We start from the raw sequence: 12,938 nt of genomic DNA, 5'->3' as shown, positions 1-12,938 counted from the left end.
AATTTGCATAAATCGTTTTAATATCTTCAGCAGAAATCTAACCTTAGCATCATTCATAATTTGGGTGGAGTTCAGCGCTATTATTAACGATTATTGGATTGAGGTTTCGATGGGATTACAAAATCGTTTGCACAAAGATCAGATTTTATTTTAATGTAAAGATCTTTGTTTTAATTCTTTCCAATTATAATTTTTTAATTGCGGTCGTTTGTGTCATAAACAAGGCTATCTCAATCATATTTTTGGCGATGAGTTTGACACCTGAACTTTAGTTTTAAGATCCAAATCACCTTCTCAATATTTTCACACGTTTGCGGTTGATTTACGCGAAATTTCTCTACAAGAATGTCAGGAAACTCTTCGCGGAGCAGGGGACATAATACAAAGGCACTATTTTCACCACAAACACTACTTTCATCTCCATAAGTTATTTCACACACAAAACATTCAAAAAATCCACGATTGTTACATAAACTCGGGAAATAGCATTGCCTATGTTTCCATTTTCTCCTTTTTCTTCTCCGGCAGCGCAGTACCAAAATTTTTCCTCGAGGTATCGCCCACGGAAATCCGACGATTTTCGATTTTTCTTCTTTTTTTCGACCCGAGTTCAGGAAAATTTTCCATTTTCTTCGATATTCGGCAGGCTTGCTCCCATTGGATTTTACGCGATATCTCGCGTTCCCCGCAGGGTAGCACCAACCTTTTTGCATTTTCTGAATCGCCTCTTTCTATTGAGATATCGCTCATGGAAATCCGTCGATTGTCAATTTTTCTTCCTTTTTTCGACTCGAGCTTCAGGAAAATTTTCCATTTTCTTCGATATCCCGCACACTCGCTCCCAGTGGATTTTATGCGATATCTCGCATTCCCGGAAGCGAAACATCATTTTTTTTTGCATTTTCTGAATCTGGGGCGCCTCCTCTTTCGATCGAGGTATCGCCCACGGAAATCCGTCGATTTTCGATTTTCCATCATTTTTTCGACCCGGGGTTCAGGAAAATTTCCATTTTCTACGATTTTTGTCAAGCTCGTTCCCAATGTATTTCTCGCAATATCTCGCGTTCCCGGCCGCGTGGCATCATATCTTTTTTTGCATTTTCTGAATCTGAGGCGCCTCCTCTTTCGATCGAGGTATCACCCACGGAAATCCGACGATTTTCGATTTTCTTCCTTTTTTCGGCTCGAGCTTCAGCAAAATTTTCCATTTTCTTCGATTTCTGTCAAGCTCGTTCCCAATGGATTTTCCGCGATGCCTCGCATTTGCGGCAGGGTAGCACCAATTTTTTGATTCGGGGGCGGCTCCTCTTTCGATCGAGGTATCGCCCACGGAAATCCGATGATTTTCGATTTTCCATCAACTTTTCGACCCAGAGTTCAGGAAAATTTTCCATTTTCATCGATGTCCCTTAGGCTCGTTCCCAATGAATTTTCCGCGGTTTCTCGAAGGTTCGTTCCCAATGCATTTTCCGTAATATCTCGCGTTCTCGACAGCGTAACCACAAACACTTTTTGCATTTTCTGAATTTGAGGTGCCTCCTCTTTCGATCGAAGTATCGCCCATGGAAATCCGACGATTTTCGATTTTCCATCATTTGTTCGACCCGAGGTTCAAGAAAGTTTTCCATTTTCTTCGATTTCCCTCAGGCTCGTTCCCAATGGATTTCCCGTTATAGCTCGCGTTCCTCGCAAGATAGGACCAACATTTTTGGCATTTTCTGCATCGAAGGCGCCTCTTTCGATCGATGTATCTATCGCCCATGGAAATCCGATAATTTTCAGTTTTTCATCATTTATCGACCTGGGGTTCAGCAAAATTTTCCATTTTCTTAGATTTTCCTCCGGCAAGGTCGCACCAACATTTTTGCATTTTCTGAATCTGGGGCGCCGAAAGAGAAGGCGAGGCCCACGAAAATCCGACGATTTTCAATTTTTCATAATTTTTTCGATCCGGGGCTCAGGAAAATTGTCCATTTTCTTCGATTTCCCGTCATCATTATCATCATTTTTTCAACTGGGGGTTCAGCAAAATTTTACATTTCCTTCGATTTCCCGAAGGCTCGTTCTCAATGGATTTTCCACGATATCTCCCGTTCCCCGCAGTGTAGCATTGTTTTTTTTCTTGGATTTTCTGAATCTGGGGCGCCTCCTCTTTTGATCGAGGTATCGCCCGCGGAAATCCAACGATTTTCCATTTTTCTTCCTTTTTCGATCGTAGGTTCAGCAAAATTTTCCATTTTCTGAAGGTTTGTCTCCATTGGATTTCCCGCCATATCTCCCGTGCCCAACAGCGTAGCATCAATTTTTTTGGATTTTGTGAATCTGGGACGCTTCCTCTTTCGATCGAAGTATCGCCCATGAAAGCTCAACGATTTTTGATTTTTCATCATTTTTTCGATCCGGAGTTGAAGAAAATTTTCCATTTTTTTTCATTTCCCTCAGGTTCGTTCCCAGTGAATTTTCCACGATATCTCGCGTTCCCGCCAGCGTAACATCATTTTTTCGCATTTTCCGAATCTGAGGCGGCTCCTCTTTCGATTGAGATTCTCCCACGGAAATCCGACGATTTTCGATTTTTCATAATTTTTTCAACGCGGGATTCAATGGGGTTCCCATTTTCCTCGATTTCCCGAGAGCTCGTTTCCACTGAATTTTCCGCTGTAGCTCGCGTTCCCGACTGCCTAGCATCAAATTTTCTAAATCTGGGGCACCTCCTCTTTCGATCGAAAATTTTTCATTTTCTTCGATTTCCCTCAGGTTTGTTTCCAATGGATTTTCCGCGATACCTCGAGTTCCCGGGAGCGTGGCATCAATATTTTTGCATTTTCTGAATCTGAGCGGCTCCGCTTTCGATCGAGGTATCGCCCACGGGAATCCGACGATTTTCGATTTTTCGTCATTTTTTCGAACCGGGGTTCACCAAAATTTTCCATCTGCTTTGATTTCCCGAAGGCTCGTTCCCAATGGATTTTGCGCGGTATCTGGCGTTCCCGGCAGGGTAGCACCAACATTTTTGCATTTTCTGAACTACACTCACTTCGCGTTGACAGATCGAAGGGCCCAACGCATTACCAGTGTGATGTCCGCTAAGGACGAGAACCGTAGACTGACCCTGTGGTCAGCCACATTTCACGGCTCCTAGTTTGTGGATTTTATTATTGTCACGGAGTTAAGTCACACTTTTTTCTTCATTGGGCGGATAATAAACAAGCTGATCTTATAAAACTTCCAGCATCAAATTGCAACCTAGAACATCGTTGCGTCAAATGTAATGGCATGCACGGGCCACGTGGAATGTTCTAAAACGCCAGACGAAAGTCCCAGATCAGGCAAGGAACTACAGGGCTGCGAAGAATGGACCACATTGCTAAGTATTGCAAGGAGAAAAACAAATTTCTTCAAACAATGACTCGAGCGTCTTCATTTTGGTCGATGTCCTGAGCTCCTGTGATTCTAGCTCAACGACCACATAAAAGCCATATTAATCAAACCATTTTATATTCCGGCAGTTCACTAAGCAACCAACAATTTGACCAGAACGAACTGTCTACTATCAGATTCGTTTGCAAAGACTAACCGCTTCTACCTGGTAAATCGTAGTCCCTGATCTCATAGAATTAGTTAAAAGTCAGACACATCCTCTGTTTGGATACATACAATATACCAATAGCAACCATCGCCAAATACGTCGCTAGCAGACAACATCCTCAGCTAAGAACATTCTTAGCTAAACAAAATATTCCCCAGATTAGATCGGTGGCCATGGCCTGTGCCATTTTCCGATAAGTAGGAACATGGACGCTAATTCTCAGCCAAACATTTCCCCGTTTTTTTGAAACTGGTTAGGATCTCCCACGGCAGGCCATTTGCTCACCATTTCTAACAATATTTCACTACAAACAGGTTAATTGGCGCCCCATCATATAATTCCTTAAATTCAGGCTCCCAAATTCGACTTCCGCAAAATCCCTTCCAAATAACGTCCTCCAAGATATCCTATCGGATTTTTCAATCCATAAAAGGATTCTCATTTTGTATACAAACCACTCCCGAACAATTATTCAAAGTGAGTTGTTTCAGCATCTAATGCTTCTAACCAGACTCACTGGCTCTTTCCCATCAATGAATTCCAAAACAGTGGCAAAGTCTATTAAACAGAGCAAAAATAAAACGTAAACGTACGGAAGGTGGGATTTGTAACGTGATTTGACGTCGGATACCAGTCGACTCAGCTGTGAATGAGTACCTGAGTCAAATCAGGGTAATAATCTCGGGCGAGCGTAATACTGACCACATTGCCTCCTACAGTGTTCTGTAGTGTACCGTTACGGTCTTGAATGAAGTGCTCTAACACACTTCAAGGCCCTGATCCAATATGGATTGTTGTGCCAACGATTATTATTATTATTAAAAATAAAAAGCCGACCGACCTTAACAAAATCCCAACCATTATCCGGAAAAAATGCTCCTGTTCCTGACAGAACCAAACAAACATCTGCAAACTTTATCTTTTCAAAAAGTGAGAAAACATGCACTGTGGGCATGATTTTCACAGCACTGAATAACCTCCGCTCAAGCTTCTTGGAAAGAACCATTTCAAATGAATCCCATTGCAGAATCGGGTCTGATTAGTCTCCTCGAGTATATGGGGACGGCATTCCCCAGTGGGTTGCCTGGAATTGGCCTGGTACAGAGAACCGTAATGAAACCTTCGCTCTCAGTCAACTACCGCTCTGTCTACAAAACAACACATAAGACTTGTTTAGGATAGTGAGGGATCCCAATTCCACATCCACTTGATGTTGGACCGGACCAAATGGAGAGCAACTTCCTCTCACGTTCCTTGGTCAACGGATCCCCCGTTTGGGGCATGGTACCCGAGCATTCAAAAATAGGGACCAACGGTTTCGTTCAGAGCAGAGGCGGACGAAACCGAATATATGAAGGAGCGTTTTCCATCTGTTGCCACTTACAGACACGCTGCTCCCAGGCCAGAGGTGAGGCAGCGTCTGATGAGTTGCCTCTGCCCTAGACAAAACCATTGGTCCCTATTTTTAACACATCAAAAGACAACACTAACGCAAAACACATGGAATTGTTGGCTGTCCACCACAACCACTATAGCCATTCACCAGCCATACTGCAGATGAAGCAGCGTCGAGGAACTCCCTCCGTCAGGCAACATTCGTGTATGCATTAGCGCCTCAAAGCATATCACTGCTGGCATGGTCCTGGCTTAAATTATAGATACCGTTCACTAGGTGAACAACCATGTTCTCTCTATCCTGGAGAGACACAAGAGGAAATGAAACCAGTCGTCTAAATCCATCCCACACAACCCTGACTGGAGGCAAGGTGCCGTGAGAAGAGAAATTGATTCAGGCTGCCATGGCCTGTCAGAAGGAGACCCATCTCGAGCCCGAAGTCCACGATTGAACTTCTGCAGGCAGGCACATATTTCACGTTCTCATATGTGAACAGACTTTTCTCACATTCGTTCCATCTAAGCTGTCACTTACACTCTCATCTACCTTTTGAGCGCATGCGATCTTAACTCTACCACCTAATCCGTTTGCAGCAAAGGTGTGCCCATCCTCATCCTATAGGCCTTGAAATATCCGGACTATACCCGATCTGGGGTTCAGCAAAATTTTCCATTTTCTTCGATTTTCCTCAGGCTCAGGCCCAGTGGATTTTCCCCGATATCTCGCGTCCCCGCCAGCGTAGCATTTTTCGAATCTGGGACGACTCCTCTTTCGATCGAGGTATCACCCACGGAAATTCGACGGTTTTCCATTTTTCACGCACGGAAATCCGACGGTTTTCCATTTTTCATCATTTTTTCAACCCGGGGTTCAGCAAAATTTTCCATTTTCTTCGATTTCCCGGGGGCTCGCTCCCATTGGATTTTCCGCGATGTTTCGCGTTTCCGGTAGCGTCGCATCAAAATTGTTTCATTTTCGGGATGTGGGGCGGTTCCTATTTCTATCGAGGTATCCCCCATGGAAATCCGACGATTGTCGATTTTTCATCGTTTTTTCGACCCAGGGTTCAGGAAACTTTTCCATTTTCTTCGATTTCCCGAAAACTCGTTCCCAATGGATTTTCCGCGACATCTTGCATTCCCGGCAGCGGGGCGCCTCCTCTTTCGATCGGGGTATCGCCCACTGAAATGTGACGATTTTCGATTTTTCGTCATTCTTTCGACCCGGGGTTCAGCAAAATTTTGCATTTTCTTCGATTTCCCTCGGACCTGCTCCTAATGAATTTTCCGCGATATCTCGCGTTCCCATCAATATTTTAGCATTTTCTGCATCGGAGACGCCTCCTCTTTCGATCGATTTCCCCGTGGAAATTCGGCGATTCTCGATTTTTCATCATTTTTTCAACCCGGGGTTCAGCAAAATTTTCCATTTTCTTCGCTTTCGTGAGGGCTTACTCGTATTGGATTTTCCGCAATATCTGGCGTTTCCGGCAGAGTGGCATCAATATTTTTGCATTTTCGGAATCTGATGCGGCTCCTCTTTCGATCGAGGTATCGCCGACGATTTTCGATTTTTCATCATTTTTTTGACCCGGGGTTCAGGAAAATTTTCCATTTCCTTCAAATTCCCGAAAGCTCGTTCCCAATGGATTTTCCGCGATATTTTTTGTTTTGTAATTTTCAGAATCCTCTTTTAATCGAGATGTTACCCAGTAGGGTCTGACGGTTTTTGGTTTTCCCTTTTTTTGATCGGCTTAAAACTTATGGGATGCACCGTGTACAGTTGGCCTTGTACTTCAGAATCAAAGATGCACAGGAAATCTGTTTTTAGTGTTTTCGATGTCAAATCTATCACAATAACCGCAGTCAACAGAGGACCTGGAGATGAAGCATCAACTAATGATCTATCACTTTTATTAAATTTAACAATCTGCGCCCATTTGGGAATCCAAATTAGTTTTTTTATAGCCTTTCGTAGTTACATTCGAACCGGTTGTCCAAACATCGTACAACATAATAATAATTATTCTTTTACATTTCAGGATCACGATATGTTTCATGGCTTCCCAATTTCTCCGTGGAAGTAACAAATATAAACACAGTTCTTCGACCTGAGCCAATTCCCACGACCACACATACCTCACAAATCCGCAATATGGCACGACAAGTACAGGAAATGTTTCCACGCTATCCACTTTCAGTTATAATTGCCGATTTACAATTATCCCGTTCAATTGAGATTACAATTCACAACATTTTGGAGGGTCGTCTCAACATACCAGCGAGATTACAAGAATTCCAGGAGGATGACTTTCAAGAAATGGCCAACGCACCAAGTACAAGTAATGGGAATAATGTAAATGATCGAGACAGTGCCTCATCTTCATATGGGGCGAATTCAGCAAATGAATACTATGCAAGTCCTGATTTCAATAGTATGCAGGATACAAATAGCTCGAGCTCAGTTGAGAGTGGCTACGAAATCGAGAGAAATTCCAATATTTTTGGAAACCAAAACGACTTATTAAGGGATGATAGGTATGTTTTGATTTTTCCGGATAAGCTTCGAGAAATTTTGAATGTTCGAATTGTAATTTTCTTTCTAGTTTCGAAGACATCCCATTAGGCGATCGATTCTCAAAAAGTTCTTCAGAAAGAGAAAAGATCTTGCAACGAAGGAAAGAGATACTTTTGTCACAAGCTCGAAAAAGGTAAGATGAGCCCCTTAACTGCCGAATATAAATGTATAAATGCGAAAGATTGAGTGGCTTTCAATCCTAGAGACCGAACACTCAGCAGGAGAAGCTTCGACCCTTCTATATTGGAGAAAGGCAACGCAATTTAGTCTCAGTTGGTTTTCCATCCGTCAATTCTATCTTGAAGCAAACCAACTGTTTCCTCCATTTTTTTCTGTATTCAATATTGAACCTAAACCAAAGCTCACACGCTTTACATTTCTAAATAAAATGTTGCAAAACTCCGTGCACCTCTTTCCTCCATTTGATGAAAACCTACCAAATTTGCAGGTCACAGACCTTGACTTCAACTTGGCACAGAATTTTGTTGCGCAACTTCTACTAAACAATATGACCTTAGAATATTGAAAAGTCCGTTCCAATTCGTATTCATCAATATATTAAATGTCCATTTCCATCAGACAAAATATATCAACTTTCTTACAAACCTATCTCAACTTTTTGCTACCTCCAATTCGTGGCCATGGAATAATATTTGAATTTGTCACTAAAAACTAGTTTCAGTATTTTGACTCGGAATCTTTCTCTACAAGTTCAAGTTTTTGCAAATCAAACTGGTGTATCTGATGATGATAACAAATTTATTGCATTCTAGCAATAGAACGACCTTCTGTTTTTACACTCTTTGCCATCATCATCAGCCGAATCTGCTGTTTCTAAAACCAGAAACAGTTCAATGGATATTTCATGCAAATAAAGACATTTGTCTAAATATAGATGGGAGGAAAAAGATGTTCTTCACAGGTTAATAAGAAATTGTAATTTTCATTATTTGAAGTCAGGCAGACAGCGATACAGACCCTTTGTTGGCTCACCAGAGCTAACAGTCAAAAAATTACGTAGCCACAAGAAGATTAGGTTCAGACGTAAATTCAGGCCCAAATTATGAAGCTTTTCAGCATTGTTCTGTTGCTACCGCGAGTAATTTCGATTGCAGAGAAGAAAATGGTTTGTATAAACGATTCAAGGTATCGGACGACATAAATTTCCACCGCTGTTGAACGGAATAACGATGATTTGTTGACTTTGACTCTTGGGTCAGCTGTACCTTATAAGTGGCGATGGCCACAAAGACCACACTATGGACTATGGGGCTGAGCTATCACAAAAGCCCAAAGAATGACGGCGAAATTGACTGCTAACCCGCCAACATTTAAGTGCCAACCAGATGGGTTGTTCCCGGTATCGAATAGGACAAAGGCTAAATAACATAAAGGGACTATTGATAACGAGAGTCTGTTTAATTGAAGAGCAAGTGAAATCATCTCCCTCATCTTTATGGTTCGTTAAAAGTTCTAAGTCTTGTCTTTAGATTCAAATTTTTTTCTTGTGATCCCAGCATTAAGTTCCCAGCACTTTTTTTCGGTTGTTTAAATCGCTTCTGACTAATTAAGGGGTTTAGGCGTGGCTAGCAGCTTTCTTGGTAGTAACGTCAAGCATTTGGCGGAAGATCTTTCCTTTATCGTTTTTAAATATGTCGATTCAATGGAGCAAAATTGGTCTTCCTTTTAGGCCAATGCTCTACATATATTACGAAGAGCATCAATATACAAGATGAATCTGCAAGTGATCAAAGATCTAAGTGACTGCTTACAGCTGGAAGTGTTGATCTTTTACGTGTAGGCTTACTGAAACAAAAGATAGGATGCAGTGAGTTGAAAGCGTCGTTTACATGGTTTAATGCATTTGTGATGACCTATACTTGCTTAAAGATAGAAGGACAATTGAATTGAGCCTAAGGGATATGTTCTTGATATCCGAGACCAGTTTCGAAATTATCCTAATTCTATTCTTGTGGAAAATAATCATTCGACATTTTAGAGAATCTGGTAAAGTGTCTGTAAAGCTCGCCTTAATATTAAGTTACTAAAAAACCCTCCGTGAAACCGTGAATGCACCATCGTTGATGATTTCTGACAACATATTCTCACTCCCTCCTAGATTTCCCGAGAAGTCAACTTGTTTCCCCTACTGTTTTGGCAGGCTTACGAATTATCCTATATCCTTCGTGGAGGGGCAACTGGTGTTCTTTGTGATCGACGTATCAACGAACGTCTCAAATCTAAAATTATCGCAATGTCGTCCGTCCTGTCGCTTTCTATGGTTCTGAGTGTTGGCCGACTATAAAAGACAATGAACGGCGTCTTGCGGTAATGGAGACGAAGATGTTGCGTTGGACTAGTGGCGTGACACGTTTTGATCATATCCGAAATGAGGATATCTACGATAGTTATGGGGTTGTATCGATCGATGTCTTCTTCGATGGTATGGTCACGCAATTCGTGCTAACGAGAATTCACTTGCCAAGATTGGTCTGAACATCGAAGTCGATGGTAAACGACCAAAAGGCAGGCTGAAACAACGGTGGCTTGATACGTTGGATGGGGATTTGAAAGCCTTGAGATTGCACCCAGATCAGGCATTCGAGCCAAATGGTGAAACCGATCACGAAAAACCGACCCCGCTTATGAACGGGACAGAGGCTGAAGGAAAAGAAGAAGATTTCTGTGATTGGGAATAGTCTTAGGGATGTGCGCTGTGAAAAACGCAAGTGTTTTACGGAGAAAACAAGATCTTGTGGGGTACCAGGTGGACTAATATATGGAGAAGAGAGCTGTTGCTGAATTTTAACTTGAAATTGTTACTTATATATAAAGTTTGGGACTATCTTACTGAGGGACATTTGATATTGACGAATAAACAGAGCATGCTTTACTTCCTAAAGTGGTGGTTCGTCAAGCTGAATTCTCAGACAGTATTCATCAATGGCAGACTTTCGGTTGAGAGGAATTCTAATTCTTTTTTCAGATTTTAGCAGAGACGGAGATGTTTGGTGTAAGATATCGTTAAGAGAGGTTGAGAGGTTGAGAGGGTGTTTCACATAGTTCACTGTATGTATTTCATATGAGCTAGATATTGGCCAGGCGATTATGGAGAATATTACTGTACAGATTGAGGATCCTTTCATTTGTTGAAGAATTCAGTTCGGGGACCTCAGTCACACTTCTAGGAGGAAGATGATATTGTGGGAAGTGATCGTGCGTATCAATACAAGATCCCTAAACGGCATTATTCGATGTCTAGTAGCTTTGAGACAGTTTGCGTTGAGATTGTCCTAGCCGCCATTGGTATTTCTGGAATTAGGTACTGTTATATGCATTGTGGTAACAATAACTTGTTATTGGTAGTGTTTCCCAAATTTGATAAAGCATTTTTTTAACATAATTAGAAAAATACACCAAGAATTTACGTATGGCCGTGTATCGTTGCAATTTCTCGCCAAATGCTGTTGTTGAAGGCTCTGAGAGTTGTTAGCTGGTCAATGTGTGCTTTCCGCTTCAAATATCCTCACAAAATAGGTCCGGGCAGTCAGATCAGGCGATCGTGGTGGCCAGTCTTAAATACATGTGTTTCGACACTAAACAATTTATGAACACTTCGAGCAATAAATCGATAGTGAGGTGAGCTGTATGTGCTGTAGGGCCAGCCTATTGAAACCAATCCAAGAACGGTAATCATTCCTAGAAATTGCAGTGCCAATATAATATTCAAAGAGTGCGATCAGACCCGAGTATGCAAGGGACTCATTTGAAGTGGTTCTTGGGACGATGCCTTACCGGAGGTTATCTGGCACCACATGCTCTATGAAATTGTTAGTTGAGGTGCTTTCGGTCCAGTTATTTGCCATTGGCCCCGTTGTGAGAGTTATGGCCATATCGCGGGCAAAGCTTGTTTTGCGCTCAATGCGAAGATTTGTGGTGTATAATTTGGGCGCCGTACCTTTTAATTGGGGAAGAGGCTTCAGATAGGCTACGCTATTCACGGCGGGGCTCTGATTGTGGTCACCGAATAAACCCGTGTTCGCGGTAATTACTAACTTAAACCTCCCATTCTGCGACTCTACGTGTTATGCAGCATAACTTATTTTACCAGCAGGGGCGATAAGCAAGTCGTCCGAAAGCTTCATGACATTACTTTCCTCAAGAACGACCGAGCGAATTCGGTGTTACAAGCTTTCAAAGGCTTTCAGTCAATCATCCACTGTTACCTCTGTTATAGGTGATTGAGGTCTTGTACGAATTGGGAGTAATTTTCCTCGTCGATATCAATCCTCCTCGATTAAGGAATGGGGATGCGGTTGACCTCGTTCTCGGAATCTCACCACTTATCTGGCCAGGATAGCATCGATGCATGTTTGAAAAGCATTGTAGGGGATCTGGTTTGATATGACCTCCGTAAATTCGTCTTCATTCTATTCCCACGGTCGTCCGCATTTTTTAACGGTAAGAATGAGCGTGGGGTTGGTAGGAATGAGATTTGAATTGTCCCTGAAAAATGCGTTTTTGATGTCAAAAGAAAAAAATGTCCATTCTGTTCCCATGGTCTTGCATTTTATAAAGCGAATGAACTCGGTCAAATATGAATTTAGGCAGATTTGTAACGTACTACATCCTTCGTGAGAATGTAAACGATGAGATCGCCGGCGTATGACAGGATCTTGATGGGATGTTTTTGGAGATGTCGACAATAAAGAACTATACAAAGAAAACAGTTGTTGTTAAACTTTTACTTGGGATTGCCGTCCATCTCGAGAGCTGTGAATGAGGATATAATTTTCCTCAGGACAGCCTGTAGCTATCAGAAAGGAGAGGATTCTTGTTATCTTTAAAGATAAGGATTATGTACACTTCCAATTCGTAGGGAAGTAAGCATTCAGCAAACAATTGTTTATCAGGAAGGACAGAAAAGGACCAATGGTTGTAAAGTATCTTTCCGGGATAATTGTTGGATTTTTTTTACAGCCCGGTCGACTTTTGTTCTTGCTCTGGTTACTGGACTTTGCTACTGTTTTGATATTGACTAGGTAGGTAAAGTCAACAGCCCATTTTGACTGACTATTCGGGAATGGTTAGTTACAAGGTGAGAATTCTTTCTCAGATTGGAAAGTTTGGGACGGGGGTAGCGATCATTTAGAAATTCCGTGCCGTTTTTTGTAATATGTAGATATCCTGGAGATTACTTTCTAGAAGTTGAGAGTCTGGATTTAAGGGATTAGTTAATGTGCGCCTAAGTGACGTTCTTGCAGTTCCTGTTGTTAAAGACAACAGACATAAATATCAAGGATGATCGCGTTTTAGTGGCGAATGTAATCATCAAAAAGTATCAAGGTCGAGCCACCGATCTAATCTGAGAGATGT

The 12,938-nt window shown here is 41.9% G+C and overlaps 1 protein-coding gene across 1 annotated transcript in view; it reads left to right on the top strand.

Annotated features, from left to right (window-relative positions):
* The window catches only part of LOC119647974 (E3 ubiquitin-protein ligase AMFR-like), a 175,838-nt gene that overhangs the window by 159,612 nt on the left and 3,288 nt on the right, over nt 1–12,938 (top strand). The window contains exons 10-11 of the mRNA XM_038049346.1: nt 7,027–7,522; nt 7,591–7,695. Coding sequence (XP_037905274.1) covers nt 7,027–7,522; nt 7,591–7,695 — 601 coding nt within the window. The remainder of the gene's footprint in view (nt 1–7,026; nt 7,523–7,590; nt 7,696–12,938) is intronic.

The sequence above is a fragment of the Hermetia illucens genome, chromosome 2 (genome assembly GCF_905115235.1).
Source record: "Hermetia illucens chromosome 2, iHerIll2.2.curated.20191125, whole genome shotgun sequence".
NCBI classification, from domain to species: Eukaryota; Metazoa; Arthropoda; class Insecta; order Diptera; family Stratiomyidae; genus Hermetia; species Hermetia illucens.
The sequence above is the reverse complement of the archived record's forward strand: the minus strand, read 5'-3'. Positions and strand labels throughout refer to the sequence as shown.